At 38.9% G+C, this 16,222-nt stretch overlaps 1 protein-coding gene across 1 annotated transcript in view; it reads left to right on the forward strand.

Moving 5' to 3' along the window:
• Positions 1 to 16,222, forward strand: part of LOC118972905 (E3 ubiquitin-protein ligase Arkadia-like) — a 52,095-nt gene that overhangs the window by 18,494 nt on the left and 17,379 nt on the right. Inside the window, 3 exon segments of the mRNA XM_073241711.1 lie at positions 3,675 to 3,810; positions 6,488 to 6,651; positions 13,874 to 14,107. Of these exon segments, the coding sequence (XP_073097812.1) occupies positions 3,675 to 3,810; positions 6,488 to 6,651; positions 13,874 to 14,107 (534 nt within the window).

Below are 16,222 nucleotides of genomic sequence, written 5' to 3' on the forward strand. Positions count from 1 at the left end.
ACCCACCCACCGGTCCCACAGGGAAAAACGCAGGATTTTCTTTGTCCTCAGGTGCCGGTCCCAGGCACCCGCTCACCAGTCCCACCGCCCTGCCTCCCTAGCACCGGGGTCCCTGTCCCTTTTAGGCTTCCAAAAAGCACTCGCAGAAAAGAGAAAAAAAAAGGGGAAAAATGCGCGATTTCCTCTGTCCTCAAGTGCCGGTCTCAGGCACCCGCCCACCGGTCCCGCAGGGAAAAACGTGGGATATTCTTTGTCCTCAGGCGCCGGTCCCAGGCACCCGCTCACCAGTCCCGCCACCCTGCCTCCCTAGCACTGGGGTCCCCGTCCCTTCAAGGCTTCCAAAAAGCGTTCGCCAAAAAGAGAAAAAAAAAAAAAAAAAAAAAAAGGGGAAAAACGCGCGACCTCCTCCGTCCTCAGGCACCGGTCTCAGGCACCCGCCCGCCGGTCCCGCAGGGAGAAACGCGGGGTGTTCTTTGTCCTCCAGCGCTGTTCCCAGGCACCTGCTCACCGGTCCCGCCACCCTACCTCCCCAGCAACGGGGGCCCGCCCCTCTAAGGCTTCCAAAAAGCGCTCGCCAAAAAAAAAAAAAACCGCTCCGGTTTCTCTCCACCCGCCAGGAGCCGGGGGGAGGGGCGCTCGGGTCCCGCCGGGCCGGGGCTTGTGTCTTACCCCCTTCGCAAGGCGCTGGTTCCTTGCAGGTGTGGATGTGGTCTGGATGTTGTCCTGTGTCCTGTGGTCTCTATTTTAGGAAGATTTTTCTTTGTTATATTTTCATAGCTCTATGTGTTTTTGGGAGGAGATTTCCACTGGTCTACTCACACCGCCATCCTGGCTCCTTGAGATATTTTTTAGGGTGTTGGAAATGTGCTAAAACTGGATTGAGGTGGTGGTTACACTCTATAAATTTACTAAAATTAGTGAAATGTACACTTAAAATGGGTGAAAATTTCAGCTATCAATATTTGTATAGGAAAATTCTTATCACAAACATGATTTGTCAACTGTTGACTTACCTTTACATTGGCAGGTGATAGAGACTGGAATGCTTATAAAGAAAAAAAAAATCACCACTACTTTGTGAAAAATACAGCAAAATAAATGGGCACAAATTTTTTCTTTTTTTTACCAGCTTAATAATTTTTTCCCTTTTTAAAAAATTTTCTTATCATTAATCTACAATTACATGAAGAACATTATGTTTACTAGGATCCCCTCTTCACCAAGTCCCCCCCACAAATCCCATTACAGTCACTGTCCATCAGTGTAGTAAGATGTTATAGAATCACTACTTATCTTCTCTGTGTTGCACAGCCCTCCCCATCCCCCCTCCACATTATACATGCTAATTGTAATGCCCCCTTTCTTCTTCCCCTCACTTATCCCTCCCTTCTCACCCACCCTCCCAAGTCCCTTTCCCTTTGGTAACTGTTAGTCCATTCTTGGGTTCTATGATTCTGCTGCTGTTTTGTTCCTTCAGTGTTTCTTTGTTCTTATACTCCACATATGAGTGAAATCATTTGGTATTTGTCTTTCTCTACTTGGCTTATTTCACTGAGCATAATACCCTCTAGCTCTATCCATGTTGTTGCAAATGGTAGGATTTTTTTTCTTCTTATGGCTGAATAATATTCCACTGTGTATATGTACCACATCTTCTTTATCCATTCATCCAGCTTAACAATTTTTAAGTGTGCAGTTCAGTAGTGTTGAGTACATTCACATGTTGGTGAAACAGATCTCCAGGACTCTGTCATCTTGCAGTCTGAAACTCTGAACCTGTTAAACGACCCTTCCCTCCAACCCCAGCCTTGACCATTTTACTTTCTCTGTGTATTTGACTACTGTAGTACAGTCAAATTTATGTGATTTTTTTTGTGTGACTACTTCACGTAAGTCCCATAGTGGAATCATACAGTATATGTGTGTGCCTCTACTATTTCACTTAGGATAATGGCCTTGAGGTTTCTTCATGTTTTAGCATGAGATAGGATTTCCTTACTTTTTAAAGCTGAGTAGTGTTCCATTGTGTGTATATACCACAATTTTATTTTTTATTTTAATTTTTTTTTACTGAATTTTTTTCTAAGCTATCATTGATATGCATTCTTATGAAGGTTTCACAAGAAAAACAATGTGGCTACTATATTCACCCTTATTATTGAATCAACCCCATACCCTATTGCAATCACTGTACATCAGTGTAGTAAGATGCCACAGAGTCCCTACTTGTCTTCTCTATGCTACACTGTCTTCCTTCCCCATGACCCCACACACACCATGTGCACTAATCACGATTCCCTAAAATCCCCTTCTCCCTCCCTCCCAACCCACGTTCTCCCACCCCTCCCCATTGTTAACCGCTAGTCCCTTCTTGGAGTCTGTGAGTGTGCTACTATTTTGTTCCTTCAGTTTTGCTTCTTTGTTATACTCCAGAAATGAGGGAAATCTTTGCTATTTGTCTTTCTCTGCCCGACTTATTTCACTGAGCATACCACCTTCTAGCTCCATCCATGTTGTTCCAAATGGTAGGATTGATTTGTTTCTTATGACTGAGTAGTATTCCATTGTATAAATGTACCACATCTTCTGTGTCCATTCATCTACTGATGGACACTTAGGTTGTTTCCATATCTTGGCTATTGCAAATAGTGCTGCAATAAACATAGGGGTGCATATGTCTTTTTGAATCTGAGTTGTTTTCTTTGGGTAAATTCCATTGTGTGCATTTACCACATTTTAAGAAATCATTTATCCATTGATGGGCATTTGGGTTGCTTTGATCTCTTGGCCAAGAGCATGGATGTACAAATATCTCTTTAAGACAAAAATGTGAAATTTAAAGTAGAAAGTTATACCTCAGAAAAGCTATGTAAAAAAAAGAATCACCCTGAGACATTCTATATCAAAGGAGATGAATAGATGGCTTCAAAATGTAATCCAAAACATTTAAGAATATTTAAGCGAGGTACCAAAACCTAAAGAGGGAAAAGAAAGGGTTTTTCAGTAAGTGGTTTGGTAATAGCCAGTTAGCCACGGAGGGACAAGGCTGGATTCTATTTATAATCTTATCTGATACCATAAACAAAAATTAGTTCTAGATGAAGTAAATAATTAAGGAAACATTACTGAACCAAACAATATGCATCCATTGTTCAAATAAGGAAGCACTTTCCAAACTTAAAATAATTTAGAAAAGAACACATATCCCAGATATTACAGATTTCATAGTATAAAACTGAAAAGCTGTTGTGTATTTCATAGAATTACATATCATTTTGTTAAAAATAACTTTGAAAAAAATACACAACAAATTAATATCTTTATTTTAGAACTGAAAGATTAATATCTTAAAGAATATGAATATATAAAATCTTAATACCTTTAGAAATTGCAGGATTGATATCACTATATAGGATCATACAAATTCTTATGGAAACCATTAAGTTTATAAACAAAAATCATAAAAGAGGAATATGTGAAGATGTACAGATTAAGAGAGTAAGTATTGCTTTCACTATGTGCGTTCAGCTCTGTTTTTTAGAAATTTTCATTTAGACAGATAGGATTTTTATGTTTGTAACGAATTTCATAGTCTTCAAAGTGAGTAAACCATTTTGTCTACCAATTAGTTGACAAACAGATGCTCTTTAAAAGTTTTTTCCTTTTGTTTCCAGGACCTATCAATGAAATCGAGGAAGATGTGGTGGTTTCAGAAGCTTCCTCCGTTCCCCGGGTCACTGCCTATGCAGAAATTGATGTGACCTTGACTGACAGTGAAATGGAGACTGTGATAGTTGGAGAAAGTGATCAGTAAGATTGAAAGAATTTAACATTTGAAGTTTTAAAAGTAAACTTAAACATCTTTATGCTGCAGATATTTCCATTCTTTTATTTTTCTGAGATCTAGTTTGTGTATGTATATACCAGATAAGCAGTTTTAGTGGTTTTCAAACCAGGTTACTGTAGACTCCCCTGGAAAGATTATAAAATAAAGATACATTGTTGCCTGGATTGTATCCCACACCAGTTGTGCCGGAATCTTAGGGGGCACTATTTTTTAAAATAGTGTACAGTGAGAGTTAAGAGTCTTTGCTCTAGATAAATGGTAATTTTACTTAGTGTTTTACAAAATTGAGTTTGCTTTATGATTAAGAGAATTCATGAGCTCCTTTGAAGTTTAGATGTTCATAATGCATAAATATTGGGTATGGACTAAAATTAAAAGTGAAGAAAAATATAAAGGAGTATTGATGCTGAAGTATTACTTTTTGTTCTAACTTGTTTCATCCCAAGATCACAGTGCTACCAGTGAAGTTTGTGCTGTTATGTTAGGGCAGCGTAGCGTAAAACATTTTTTTGCCCTTCACTCAGAATTTCATCTAACCCCTGTGCCAAAAAATGAATGAAAACCCTCATTTGTTTTGATAAATAATGGAAAATGACATTGTCCTTTGGGAATCATTTTGACACTCCCTTCAAAAACCAAACTAAACTAAACCCTAACACTGCATTCATCTTGTGCTTTAGATGATTACAGATATTGGTAAGAGTCCCTCTGTTCCATTTGTCCCTCTGTTCCATTTGATTCATCAAACTAAGCTCTAGATTAATCTCAATTTTTGTGTTGGAATGAATTTAGAAATGCATTTGCTGATGATGTTTTGATTTGTGTGGTTATAGATTGAAAAAACAGACATTCTTACTTTGGAATATGTCAAAACACACCTAAAGTGTGTGCTTCTCCACTTGCCACTTTCCCACTGAAGTGCTGCTTCTCATGGCCTGGAAGAGAGCACTCTAGAATATATCCCTGGTTTAAGTTGTAAAGGATTTTCACAGACTGAGAAAAACTGATACTCCCCCGTTTGTGCCCTATTATCCTGTGACTTTGCATAGTGCTTGGTACAACAGTGACTCAGTTTTTATGAGCTACAAGAATTGCTGAAATTAAGGATCTTTTCTTTGTGGAACTGGATATGTTTCTTGTCATGCAGCTGCTTAATATTTAAGCAGATACATTTACCATAGTAATAAATAGTGCTCTTGTCCCATACTTTTCCTTATTGTTACTGGGGGTATTAAATTTGTCACCATTTTGTTGGCCCCTAGAGAGACTACATCTGCATTTCAGATTCTTAGATGTCAGGTCTTGACAGATGTCACTAAATTGGAGTTAGGACATCCTATGAAGCTTTCACCAAAGTACTACAAAATGGACCTGGAACTTTTGGTAGCTATTAATACCTTTTCATAAATGACAGACTTCTCATCACAGACTCTTGGTTCCTCAAGGATTTTACATGGTGATCTCTGTCCTCATTCACAGCCATTGTTACCCTGAGACATTTGTTTACTCTCACGGCTCAGGCTGTACTGTTCTTCCTGGGATCAGCTGTTCTTTTTTACTCTCTCAGGAATTAATCTTTTTTACTCCTGATACTGGAGAATCTCATTTTAGAGCTTGAACTTCTTTATAAACTCTTCGGCTTTACACTCGCTGAGGCCGTTTATAGCCCAGTTTGAACTTCGGAGCTCTTTCCTGAGTGGTCAAGCTTGTGCCCCTCATGACTGCATGTGAATGGGTCTGGCTCACCCTTTCCACACATGCTGACAATAAACTTACAGTCAGTTTCACATTCAGTTTGGATAAGAGAGAAAAAGACATTTTTATAAGCCCCACCTTTCTAAAACATTCATTTTTCTCTAGGACCTTTAGGACTGTGTATTCTACATATGATTCCTCTGTACCCTCAGTCTAGATCTTTACAGTGAATCCATTAAAATTAAAACAGAATGAAACGTACAGTAAGTAACAATACAAAACAATGCCATATACATCATAAAAATATGATAAAAATGTTCAGCGCAAACAAGTGATGGTTTGTTATGTCTCCCAAACTGATCAACTAGCTGCAGCTTTCCTTGCCTCTGCTGATCCCAGGAAATTTCTCTGTGCCTTGAATCTCTTTTAGGGCAGCACCAGAAGCTTAGCTTGGTTAAGGACTCCCAAGGCTGTGTTTCACAAATCCAGGCTGGACTAAACATACAAGATCATGAGATGTTATTAAATGTTTAGGGTGTTGATACTTTTGCTACTTAACATGTGGTGCATAATTTTAGGTACTAACACAAAATGTGAACATTTGATTATAACCCCAGATGTATATTCAAAATAACCATTGAAAAGAGAGCACCATTCTTGAACCAGAATTCCTGTATTTTACACCAGGGATTGGTCTGGCATATCATTTCTCATTTCCTTAGGTCAGTTGATGGGAGAACATTTGCTGAACATTTCATTCAGCATGTTTATTGAGTGCTGGGCATTGTGCTAGTTATAATTTTGAATTCTGTTACATTATTTCTATGGAGATACCTTGCATGAAGGACTTTACAGTGTATTTTGTAAGAAAGGCTTATGATTTCATGGGTAACTAAATTTTTTTTGTTTTTTATATTTACTAATTTAATATTGATGTCATTTAAGGTCTCATTCAACCCTTGGACACTCCAGATCTCCCCGGAGCCAAAATTCAAGCCCTCATACAAGTCGGCCACGGGAGCCAAGGAACCACAGCAGGATTTCTACTGTGATGCAGCCTTTGAGGCAGAATGCAGCAGCAGTTGTGGACCTTACAGTTGATGAAGATGGTAAGCTGGAGTAGTAGCAGTGTACAGCTATGAGGAGAATTTGATAAAATGAAATATCTTAATATGTTAGAAACATTGTATGTGAGCAAAGTCATCTCTGTTATTAAACTAAGATTTCATATTTGAGGTGCTGCATGTTATCAAAAGTATCATAGCACAACTAAAAGAGACTGGGGGCTTTCACCAAAAATATGAGCAACAACAAAAGAAAACACAGGTAAATTGGACCTCACCAAAATCTAAAACTTTTGTACATCAAAGGACATTACTGAAAAAATGAGCAGACAGACTACAGAATGAGAGAAAATTATGTGAAAATCATTTATTTGATAAGGGTCTAGTATCCAGAATATATAAAGAACTTGCACAACTCAACAGTAAAAAGAGAAACAACTCAGTTTAAAAATGGGCAAAGAATTTGCATAGATATTTTTCCAAAGAAGGTATGCAAATAACTGGGAAGCACATGAAAACAATATCATTAATTATGAGGGAAATACAAATCAAAACCACTTTCTACCCATCATAATTAGACACAAAACAAAACCAAAAAAAACAGGAAATAGAAAATGACCAGTGTTGACAAGAATGTGGAGAATCTGGAACGCTTATGAATATTTGGTGAGAATGTAAATCGCTGTGGCTGCTGTGGAAACCACTTCGGTGGTTCCCCAAGAAGCTAAGTCACCATGTGACTCACAATCCCAGGCCTGGGTTAATATATCCAAAAGAACTGAAAGCCGTGATGGAAGTTTTAAAAGGCTCGATGAGGTCCCATTTTCTTAATTTTTGTTGTTGTTTGTTCTTTTGGTGTCATACGTAAGAAATCATTACCTAACCCAGGGTCACAGAGATTCACTCCTATATTTTCTTTTAAAGAGTTTTATAGTTTTAACTCTTACTTCAGATTAATCTTGTGTTTCCATCACCAGTGATATCTCCTGTCTTAACAAAGCCTTAAACTAGCCTCCTTTCTCTTCTGGACACTGGCCCTGAGATGGGGACTTGCTGTTTACTAACAGGGGTACCATAGACCTGTGGCTTGTAGATTGACCAATATTACCATTAATAATGAAATCAGCTTATATTTTCTGTCATTTTTTTGTCTTTAATAGTATCTCATTTAAGTCTTATAGTAGCCCTCTAACTTAACATTGAACAGATTGGAAAACTGCTTATGGCTGGATTGGTCTCCTCTCCTTGGAGAATTGATGGTAGAATCTAGAATTCAAGGAAATTTCACAGGGGTGTGTTTTAAGAACCAAATTCTTTGAAAAAAATGTAGGCAGAAATGGAATGGGCTTTTATTTCATTTATTTGAGTCTACACTCTTTCCCCAGGACTGAGTATCTTGTATGCTATTTTATATATTACTATTTAACCTTTAAACATTTTCTTTATGTTGATATTACTCTTCCCATTTCAGAAAAAAGAAATCTGGAGGTTACATACTTTGAAGGTCAATAGTAATTTCTGAGGCCAACACCTGAACACTTCTTTCACTCCTCGCCCCTGGCAGCCTTATGTCCTCTGACTCTCAGCTAGTTCATGGGACACTGTCCCAACTTCATTTCAAGGCAGTCTCAAAGCTTTTATTTACTTATTTATTTGATAAGACCCTTGGTCAGTCAGGATTCACATTTAATGTCTTAGGTAGCAACTTTACTACTTGAACAGCCTTTTCATGGCGTGACTTTAACTATATTGATGATGACCTTTGGGACAGACAGACTTGCTTATGTTGTATTTCCCTAGACTAGGAGAACACTATTCTAAGCCAAATTGGTCCTTTATGTAATCAACCTGATAGAACCATTTATAGATATCCAGAATGCATTAGGAACACACAGTTCTGATGGATTCATTTCTTTTTTTTTTTTTTTGGTATCACTAATCTACAATTACATGAGGAATACATTATGTTTACTAGACTCCCCCCATCATAAGTCCCTGCCACAAACCCCATTACAGTCACTGTCCATCAGCATAGTAAGATGCTGTAGAATCACTATTTGTCTTCTCTGTGTTGCACAGCCCTCCCCGAGCCCCCCACAGACATTATACATGCTAATCATAATGCCCCCTTTCTCACCCCCAACCCACTTATCCTTCCCTTCCCACCCATCCTCCCCAGTCACCTTCCCTTTTGTAACTGTGAGTCCATTCTTGGATTCTGTGAGTCTGCTGCTGTTTTCTTCCTTCAGTTTTATCTTTGTTCTTATACTCCACATATGAGTGAAATCATTTGGTACTTGTCTTTCTCCACCTGGCTTATTTCACTGAGCATAATACCCTCTAGCTCCATCCATGTCATTGCAAATGGTAAGATTTGTTTTCTTCTTATGGCTAAATAATATTCCATTATGTGTATGTACCACATCATCTTTATCCATTCATCTACTGATGGACACTTAGGTTGCTTCTATTTCTTGGCTATTGTAAAGAGTTCTGCGATAAACATGGGGGTGCATATGTCTTTTTAAAACGGGGCTGCTGCATTCTTAGGGTAAATTCCTAAAATGGCATTTCTATTTTGAGCTTTTTGAGGAACCTCAATACTGCTTTCCACAATGGTTGAACTAGTTTACATTCCCACCAGCAGTGTAGGAGGGTTCCCCTTTCTCCACAACCTCCTCAACATTTTTTGTTGTTTGTCTTTTGGATGGTGGGGATCCTTACTATTGTGAGGCGATATCTCATTGTGGTTTTAATTTGCATTTCTCTGATGACTAGTGATGTGGAGCATCTTTTCTTGTGTCTTTTGGCCATCTGAATTTCTTCTTTGGAGAATTGTCTGTTTAGCTCCATTTTTTAATTGGGTTATTTGCTTTTTGTTTGTTGAGGTGTGTGAGCTCTTTATATATTTTGGATGTCATTTATGAGTATATTCTCTTATATTGTAGGATGCCTTTTTGTTCTATTAGTGGTGTCCTTTGCTGTACAGAAGCTTTTCAGCTTGACATAGTCCCACTTGTTCATTTTTGCTTTTGTTTCCCTTGCCCAGGGAGATATGTTCATGAAGAAGTCTCTCATGTTTATGTCCAGGAGATTTTTGCCTATGTTTTTTTCTAAGAGTTTTATGATTCCATGACTTACATTCAGGTCTTTGATCCATTTTGAATTTACTTTTGTGTATGGGGTTAGACAGTGATCCAGTTTCATTCTCTTACATGTAGCTGTCCAGTTTTGCCAACACCAGCTGTTGAAGAGGCTGTCATTTCCCCATTGTATGTCCATGGCTCCTTTATCATATATTAATTGACCGTATATGTTTGGGTTAATATCTGGCCTCTCTATTCTGTTCCACTGGTCTGTTGCTCTGTTCTTGTGCCAGTACCAAATTGTCTTGATTACTGTGGCTTTGTAGTAGAGCTTGAAGTTGGGAAGCAAGATGCCCTCTGCTTTATTCTTCCTTCTCAGGATTGCTTTGGTTCTTTGGGGTCTTTGGTGGTTCCTTATGAATTTTTAAACTATTTGTTCCAGTTTGTTGAAGAATGTTGTTGGTATTTTGATAGGCAATGCACTGAATCTGTAGATTGCTTTAGGCAGGATGGCCATTTCTTCTTAGCCAAGAGCATGGATGAGTTTCCATTGTTAGTGTCCTCTTTAATTTCTCTTAAGAGTATCTTGTAGTTTTCAGCATATAGGTCTTTCACTTCCTTGGTTAGGTTTCTTCCTAGGTATTTTATTCTTTTTGATTCAATTGCGAATGGAATTGTTTTCCTGATTTCTCTTTCTGTTAGTTCACCGTTAGTGTATAGGAAGGCAACAGATTTCTGTGTAATAATTTTGTATCCTGCAACTTTGCTGAATTCAGATATTAGTTCTAATAGTTTTTGAGTGGAGTCTTTAGGGTTTTTTATGTACGATATCATGTCATCTGCAAATAGTGACAGTTTGACTTCTTCTTTACCAATCTGGATGACTTGTATTTCTTTGTTTTGCCTGATTGCCGTGGCTAGGACCTCCAGTACTGTGTTAAATAACAGTGGCCAGAGTGGACATTCTTGTCTTGTTCCCAATCTTAGAGGAAAAGCTTTCAGCTTCTCACTGTTAAGTATGATGTTGGCTGTGGGTTTGTCATATATGGCCTTTATTATGTTGAGGTACTTGCCCTGTATACGTATTTTGCTTAGAGTTTTTGTCATGAATGGATGTTGTATTTTGTTGAATGCTTTTTCAGTGTCTATGGAAATGATCATGTGATTTCTGTCCTTCTTTTTGTTGATGTGGTAGATGATGTTGATGGATTTTCGAATGTTGTACCATCCTTTCATCCCTGAGATGAATCCGACTTGATCATGGTGTATGATCCTCTTGATGTATTTTTGAATTGGGTTTGCTAATTTTTTGTTGAGTATTTTTGCATCTATGTTCATCAGGGATATTTGTCTGTAATTTTTTTTTGGTGGGGGGTAGTTTTTTGATTACTGATTCAATTTCTTTGCTGGTAATTGGTCTGTTTAGATTTTCTGTTTCTTCCTTGGTCAGTCTTGGAAGGTTGTATTTTTCTAGGAAGTTGTCCAGTTTTTCTAGGTTTTCCAGCTTGCTAGCATATAGATTTTCATACTATTCTCTAATAATTTTTTGTATTTCTGTGGGGTCTGTCGTGGTTTTTTCTTTCTCATTTCTGATTCTGTTGATATGTGTAGATTCTCTTTTTCTCTTAATAAGTCTTGCCAGGGGCTTATCTATTTTGTTTATTTTCTCAAAGAACCAGCTCTTGGTTTCATTGATTTTTTCTATTTTAGTCTTCTCAATTTTATTTATTTCTTCTCTGATCTTTATTATGTCCCTGTTTCTGCTGACTTTGGGCCTCATTTGTTCTTCTTTTTCCAGTTTCAAAAGTTGTGACTTTAGACTATTCATTTGGGATTGTTCTTCCTTCTTTAAATAGGCCTGGATTGCTATATACTTTCCTCTTAGAACTGCCTTTGCTGCATCCCACAAAAGTTGGGGCTTTATGCTGTTGGTGTCATTTGTCTCCATATATTGCTCGATCTCTTTTAATTTGGTCATTCATCCATTGATTATTTAGGAGCATGTTGTTAAGCGTCCATGTGTTTGTGAGCCTTTTTGTTTTCTTTGTACAATTTATTTCTAGTTTTATGCCTTTATGGTCTGAGAATTTGTTTGGTAGAATTTCAATCTTTTTGAATTTACTGAGGCTCTCTCTGTGGCCTAGTATGTGGTCTATTCTGGAAAATGTTCCATGTGCATTTGAAAAGAATGTGTATCCTGCTGCTTTTGTGTGTAGGGTTCTGTAGATGTCTTTTAGGTCCATTTGTTCTAGTGTGTTGTTCAGTGCCTCTGTGTCTTCACTTATTTTCTGTCTGGTGGATCTGTCCTTTGAAATGAATGGTGTGTTGAAGTCTCCTAGAATGAATGCATTGCATTTTATTTCCTCCTTTAATTCTGTTAGTATTTGTTTCACATATGTTCGTGCTCCTGTATTGGGTGTATATATATTTATAATGGTTATATACTCTTGTTGGATTGACCTCTTTATCATTATATAATGTCCTTCTTTATCTCTTGTTACTTTCTTTGTTTTGAAGTCTATTTTGTCTGATACTAGTACTGCAACACCTGCTTTTTTCTCCCTATTGTTTGCATGAAATATCTTTTTCCATCCCTTCACTTTTAGTCTGTGTATGTCTTTGGGTTTGAGGTGAGTCTCTTGTAAGCAGCATATAGATGGGTCTTGCTTTTTTATCTATTCTATTACTCTGTGTCTTTTGATTGATGCATTCAGTCCATTTACATTTAGGGTGATTATTGAAACATATGTACTTACTGCATTGCAGGCTTTAAATTTGTGGTTACCAAAGGTTCAAGGGTAGCTTCTTTACTATCTAGCCGTCTAACTTAACTCTCTTTTAAGCTATTATAAACACAGACTGATGATTCTTTGTTTCTCTCTCTTCTTATTTCTCCTCCTCCATTCTTTATATGTTAAGTGTTTTATTCTGTACTCTTTTGTCTTTCCTTTGACTGCTTTTGTGGGTAGTTGATTTTATTTTTTGCCTTTAGTTAGTATTTGGTTGGTCTGCTTTCTTTGGAGTGATTTTATTTTGTCTGTTGACACTTATTTAGCCTTAGGAGTGCTCCCATCTAGAGCAGTCCCTTTAAAATATCCTGTAAAGGTGGTTTGTGGGGGGAAATTCCCTCAACTTTTGTTTGTCTGGGAATTGTTTAATCCACCCTTCATATTTAAATGATAATCATGCTGGATACAGTATCCTTGGTTCAAGGCCCTTCTGTTTCATTGCATTAAGTATATCATGCCATTCTCTTCTGGCCTGTAAGGTTTCTGTTGAGAACGCCTGATGGGTTTTCCTTTGAAGGTGACCTTTTTTCTCTCTCTGGCTGCCTTTAATACTCTGTCCTTGTCTTTGATCTTTGCCATTTTAATTATTATATGTCTTAGTGTTGTCCTTCTTGGGTCCCTTGTGTTGAGAGTTCTGTGGGCCTCCATGGTCTGAGAGACCATTTCCTCCCCGAGTTTGGGGTAGTTTTCAGCAATTTTTTCTTCAAAGACACTTTCTATCCCTTTTTCTCTCTCTTTTTCTTCTGGTACCCCTATAATGTGGATATTGTTCCGTTTGGATTGGTCACACAGTTCTCTTAATATTCTTTCATTCCTGGAGATCCTTTTGTCTCTCTCTGCCTCAGCTTGTCTGTATTCCTGTTCTCTGATTTCTATTCCATTTACTGTCTCTTGCACCTCATCCGGTCTGCTCTTAAATTCTTCCAGAGATTTTTTTATTTCTGTAGTCTCCCTCCATACTTGGTCCTTTAGCTCTTGCATATTTCTCTCCAGGTCCATCAGCATGGTTAAGAACTTTATTTTGAATCCTTTTTCAGGAAGATTGGTTAAATCTCCCCTCCCTCTCTTGGGGGTTGTCTGGGTAATTCTGGACTGGACCAATTTCTTCTGCCTTTTCATGGTGATTGAGGTAGCTGTAGGCAGGTAGCGCCTGTGTCAGCTGGGAGAACAAAGTCCTTTCCTGTTTGCTGATCACCTTGCCCTTCTCTGCTGCCTGTGTCAGTTACCCACACTCCTGGAGCAGCCTCTGGATTAATCCCCTAAGCTGCCATGGGCAGGGTTGCCGTCAGGGTAGCCCAGAGCCCTGCAGGGAGTGGCAGGCACGCCGCATGTGCTGTCCTGCAAGAGCGGTGCACCTTCATGCCTTGCTCCGGTTTATTCTGCCTGCTCCAGGCAGCTGCGTGCCAGCAGCAGCCTTTGGGTTTGGCCCGAGCAACTGCATGCCAGGAGGAGATTCTGGGTGGCTGCTGGAGGTGTGGCCACTCCTGGGCCTCTCTGCTGCTGCCGCAGGCATGCACCACACTCCTGGGCCACTTGGCCACCACTGGCTCATGCGCCTGCTTCAGGGCCATGCTCCCGCTCTCCGGCCGCTGGGCTGCTGCCGCTGTCAGGCTACTGGGCCACTGTGTCAGGGGCCCTGCTGGCCTGGGGAACAACTGGCAGGCTGCTTATCACTGTGAGGGGCTTCAGAGCTGTGCTGCTGCCCAGGGGGTTAGGGTGCCTGGAGTTCCCCGGGATTACCAGCTGCTGGGCTGAATGTGCCGGTACGATTCTGTCTAACTGTGAGGTCCCTGTCCCTTTAAGACTTTTAAAAAGCACTTGCTTTTCTTTTGTCCAAGGGGAGCCAGTTGTGGGGACCCGCTCTCAGATTTTGCTTTTCCATTTCATTAATATCCAGCACACCATGCACTGTATGTCTGCCCTCTTGGTGCGGATTACTAGAGCTGGTTGTTTAGCAGTTCTGGGCTTTCACTCCCTCCGCACTCCGACTCCTTTCCTTCTACCGGGGAGCAGGAATAGGGGGAGCTCTCAGGTCCCACCAGGCTGCAGCTTGTAACTTACCCCCTTCATGAGATGCTGAGTTCTCGCAGATGTAGATGTAGCCTGGCTGTTGTACTGTATCCACTGGTCTCTCTTTTAGGAGTAGTTGTATTGTTGTATTTTCAACAACAAGTGTTTCTTCTATTGATCTCTGCTTTGTAGGGTATGTATCAGCATGCTTGGCCTCTGTCCTCTGAATTCAAGCATCAGCACTTCCCCTCCAGTGTGACAACCAAAAATGTCCCCAGGTGTTGCCACATGTCCCTCGGGGGTAACATTGCTTTATATTATACTAGAACCCACTGCTTCTGTTATAATACTGGTTGATTAATATTTTGAATCCTCTCTATAGTTAATGATGAGCTCCTCAAGGACCAAAGATCCTTAGCACTTAACTGCATGTGTGCATGCCTCTTTTCCCTTGGGGAGTTAACTTAAATTTCAAAGTATTTATTGAGCCACCTACATTGTGCAGGAATGTTGCTAGTTGAGATAAGACAATAAAGGCAGACCACATCATAAGTTATTTCAAAGGTCAAGACTTTTATTTTTCACTGTTGCATTTTCCAGTGCCTTTTTTAGATCCTTTACCATGCCATTACATTTGTAAGACTTGCCAAATGAATGAATAAATGCATTGGTCCAGCTCAATAATCCTCCTAAAGAATCGAATGAAAGTACTTTAACCAGCTTCATGTCACTGAGCTGTAAAGTTAATTTCTCTGGTGCAGGTTTGTTATTGTCTCATTTTTAGTGGACACTGGGGGCTAAATATTAATTCAAAGGAAGTGTTTTATTTACTTTATCAGATATCTTTGTGTTTCACCTCTAATTTATGGCAGTTTTCTTTTGTCAGTAACTCTTGAACAACAGGTGATTCAGCTGTCTTTGGGTTGCTACCCTGTTTGAGCAACAGAGACATTCTGGACTATAGGAAAATAGGCTTAATGTAATTGGAAGTGAAAACTGTACCCTAACTAGATCTCTAAATCCAGTCTTCTTTTTGAGATCATGAGTGATCTCACCATCAATGATCTGACCCCTTAAATATGTGTTTGGCCTTATATATATTTATAGTCACTGTGCTTCCTATTCTCTCACTCTTAGTTTTGTATTTGAGATATTTGAAGACAATGAAGCAAGTTCTTTCTGAGCAGATAAGCTCACTTTTGTCATGGCCGCAGCAGTCCGCAGAGCTTTTGCTGTACTTACAAATTCATCTCCTGAGTCTTAGGGTTGCACAGAATCCTCAAATAACTGAATCTGTAAAATTAAAGCCTCAGAGTTGGAAGCAACCATGAAGATCCTTTAGTCCACCCACTGACTGGATTTAATCCCAAAGGGTTTCACTCTTTTTTCTGAAGTAATTTCACCCTAAATGACATACACTTGTACAACATGTTGTCATGGGGGCTGAGATAAAGTCCTGAAAATGTTGCAGGAAATAAAGCTTCTGTAGTAATGAATTATTGCTACATATATTACAGCATATAGAAAATAGTTACTTACAGGCTGTTGATGATGGTCATTTCCTTATATGCTAGTTGTAACTTTGTTCAAGTTATTAAAAAATTTGGAATGCAAGTGAATGAAATGATACAGTTATATACTGAGTTATAGAATTATAACTGACTTTGAATACACTATAATTTATGTTTTAAAAGTAAACAACTTGTTTTCCTTGTTTTTTGTTTCAAATCA

Source organism: Manis javanica, chromosome 8 (assembly GCF_040802235.1).
Source record: "Manis javanica isolate MJ-LG chromosome 8, MJ_LKY, whole genome shotgun sequence".
NCBI lineage: Eukaryota > Metazoa > Chordata > Mammalia > Pholidota > Manidae > Manis > Manis javanica.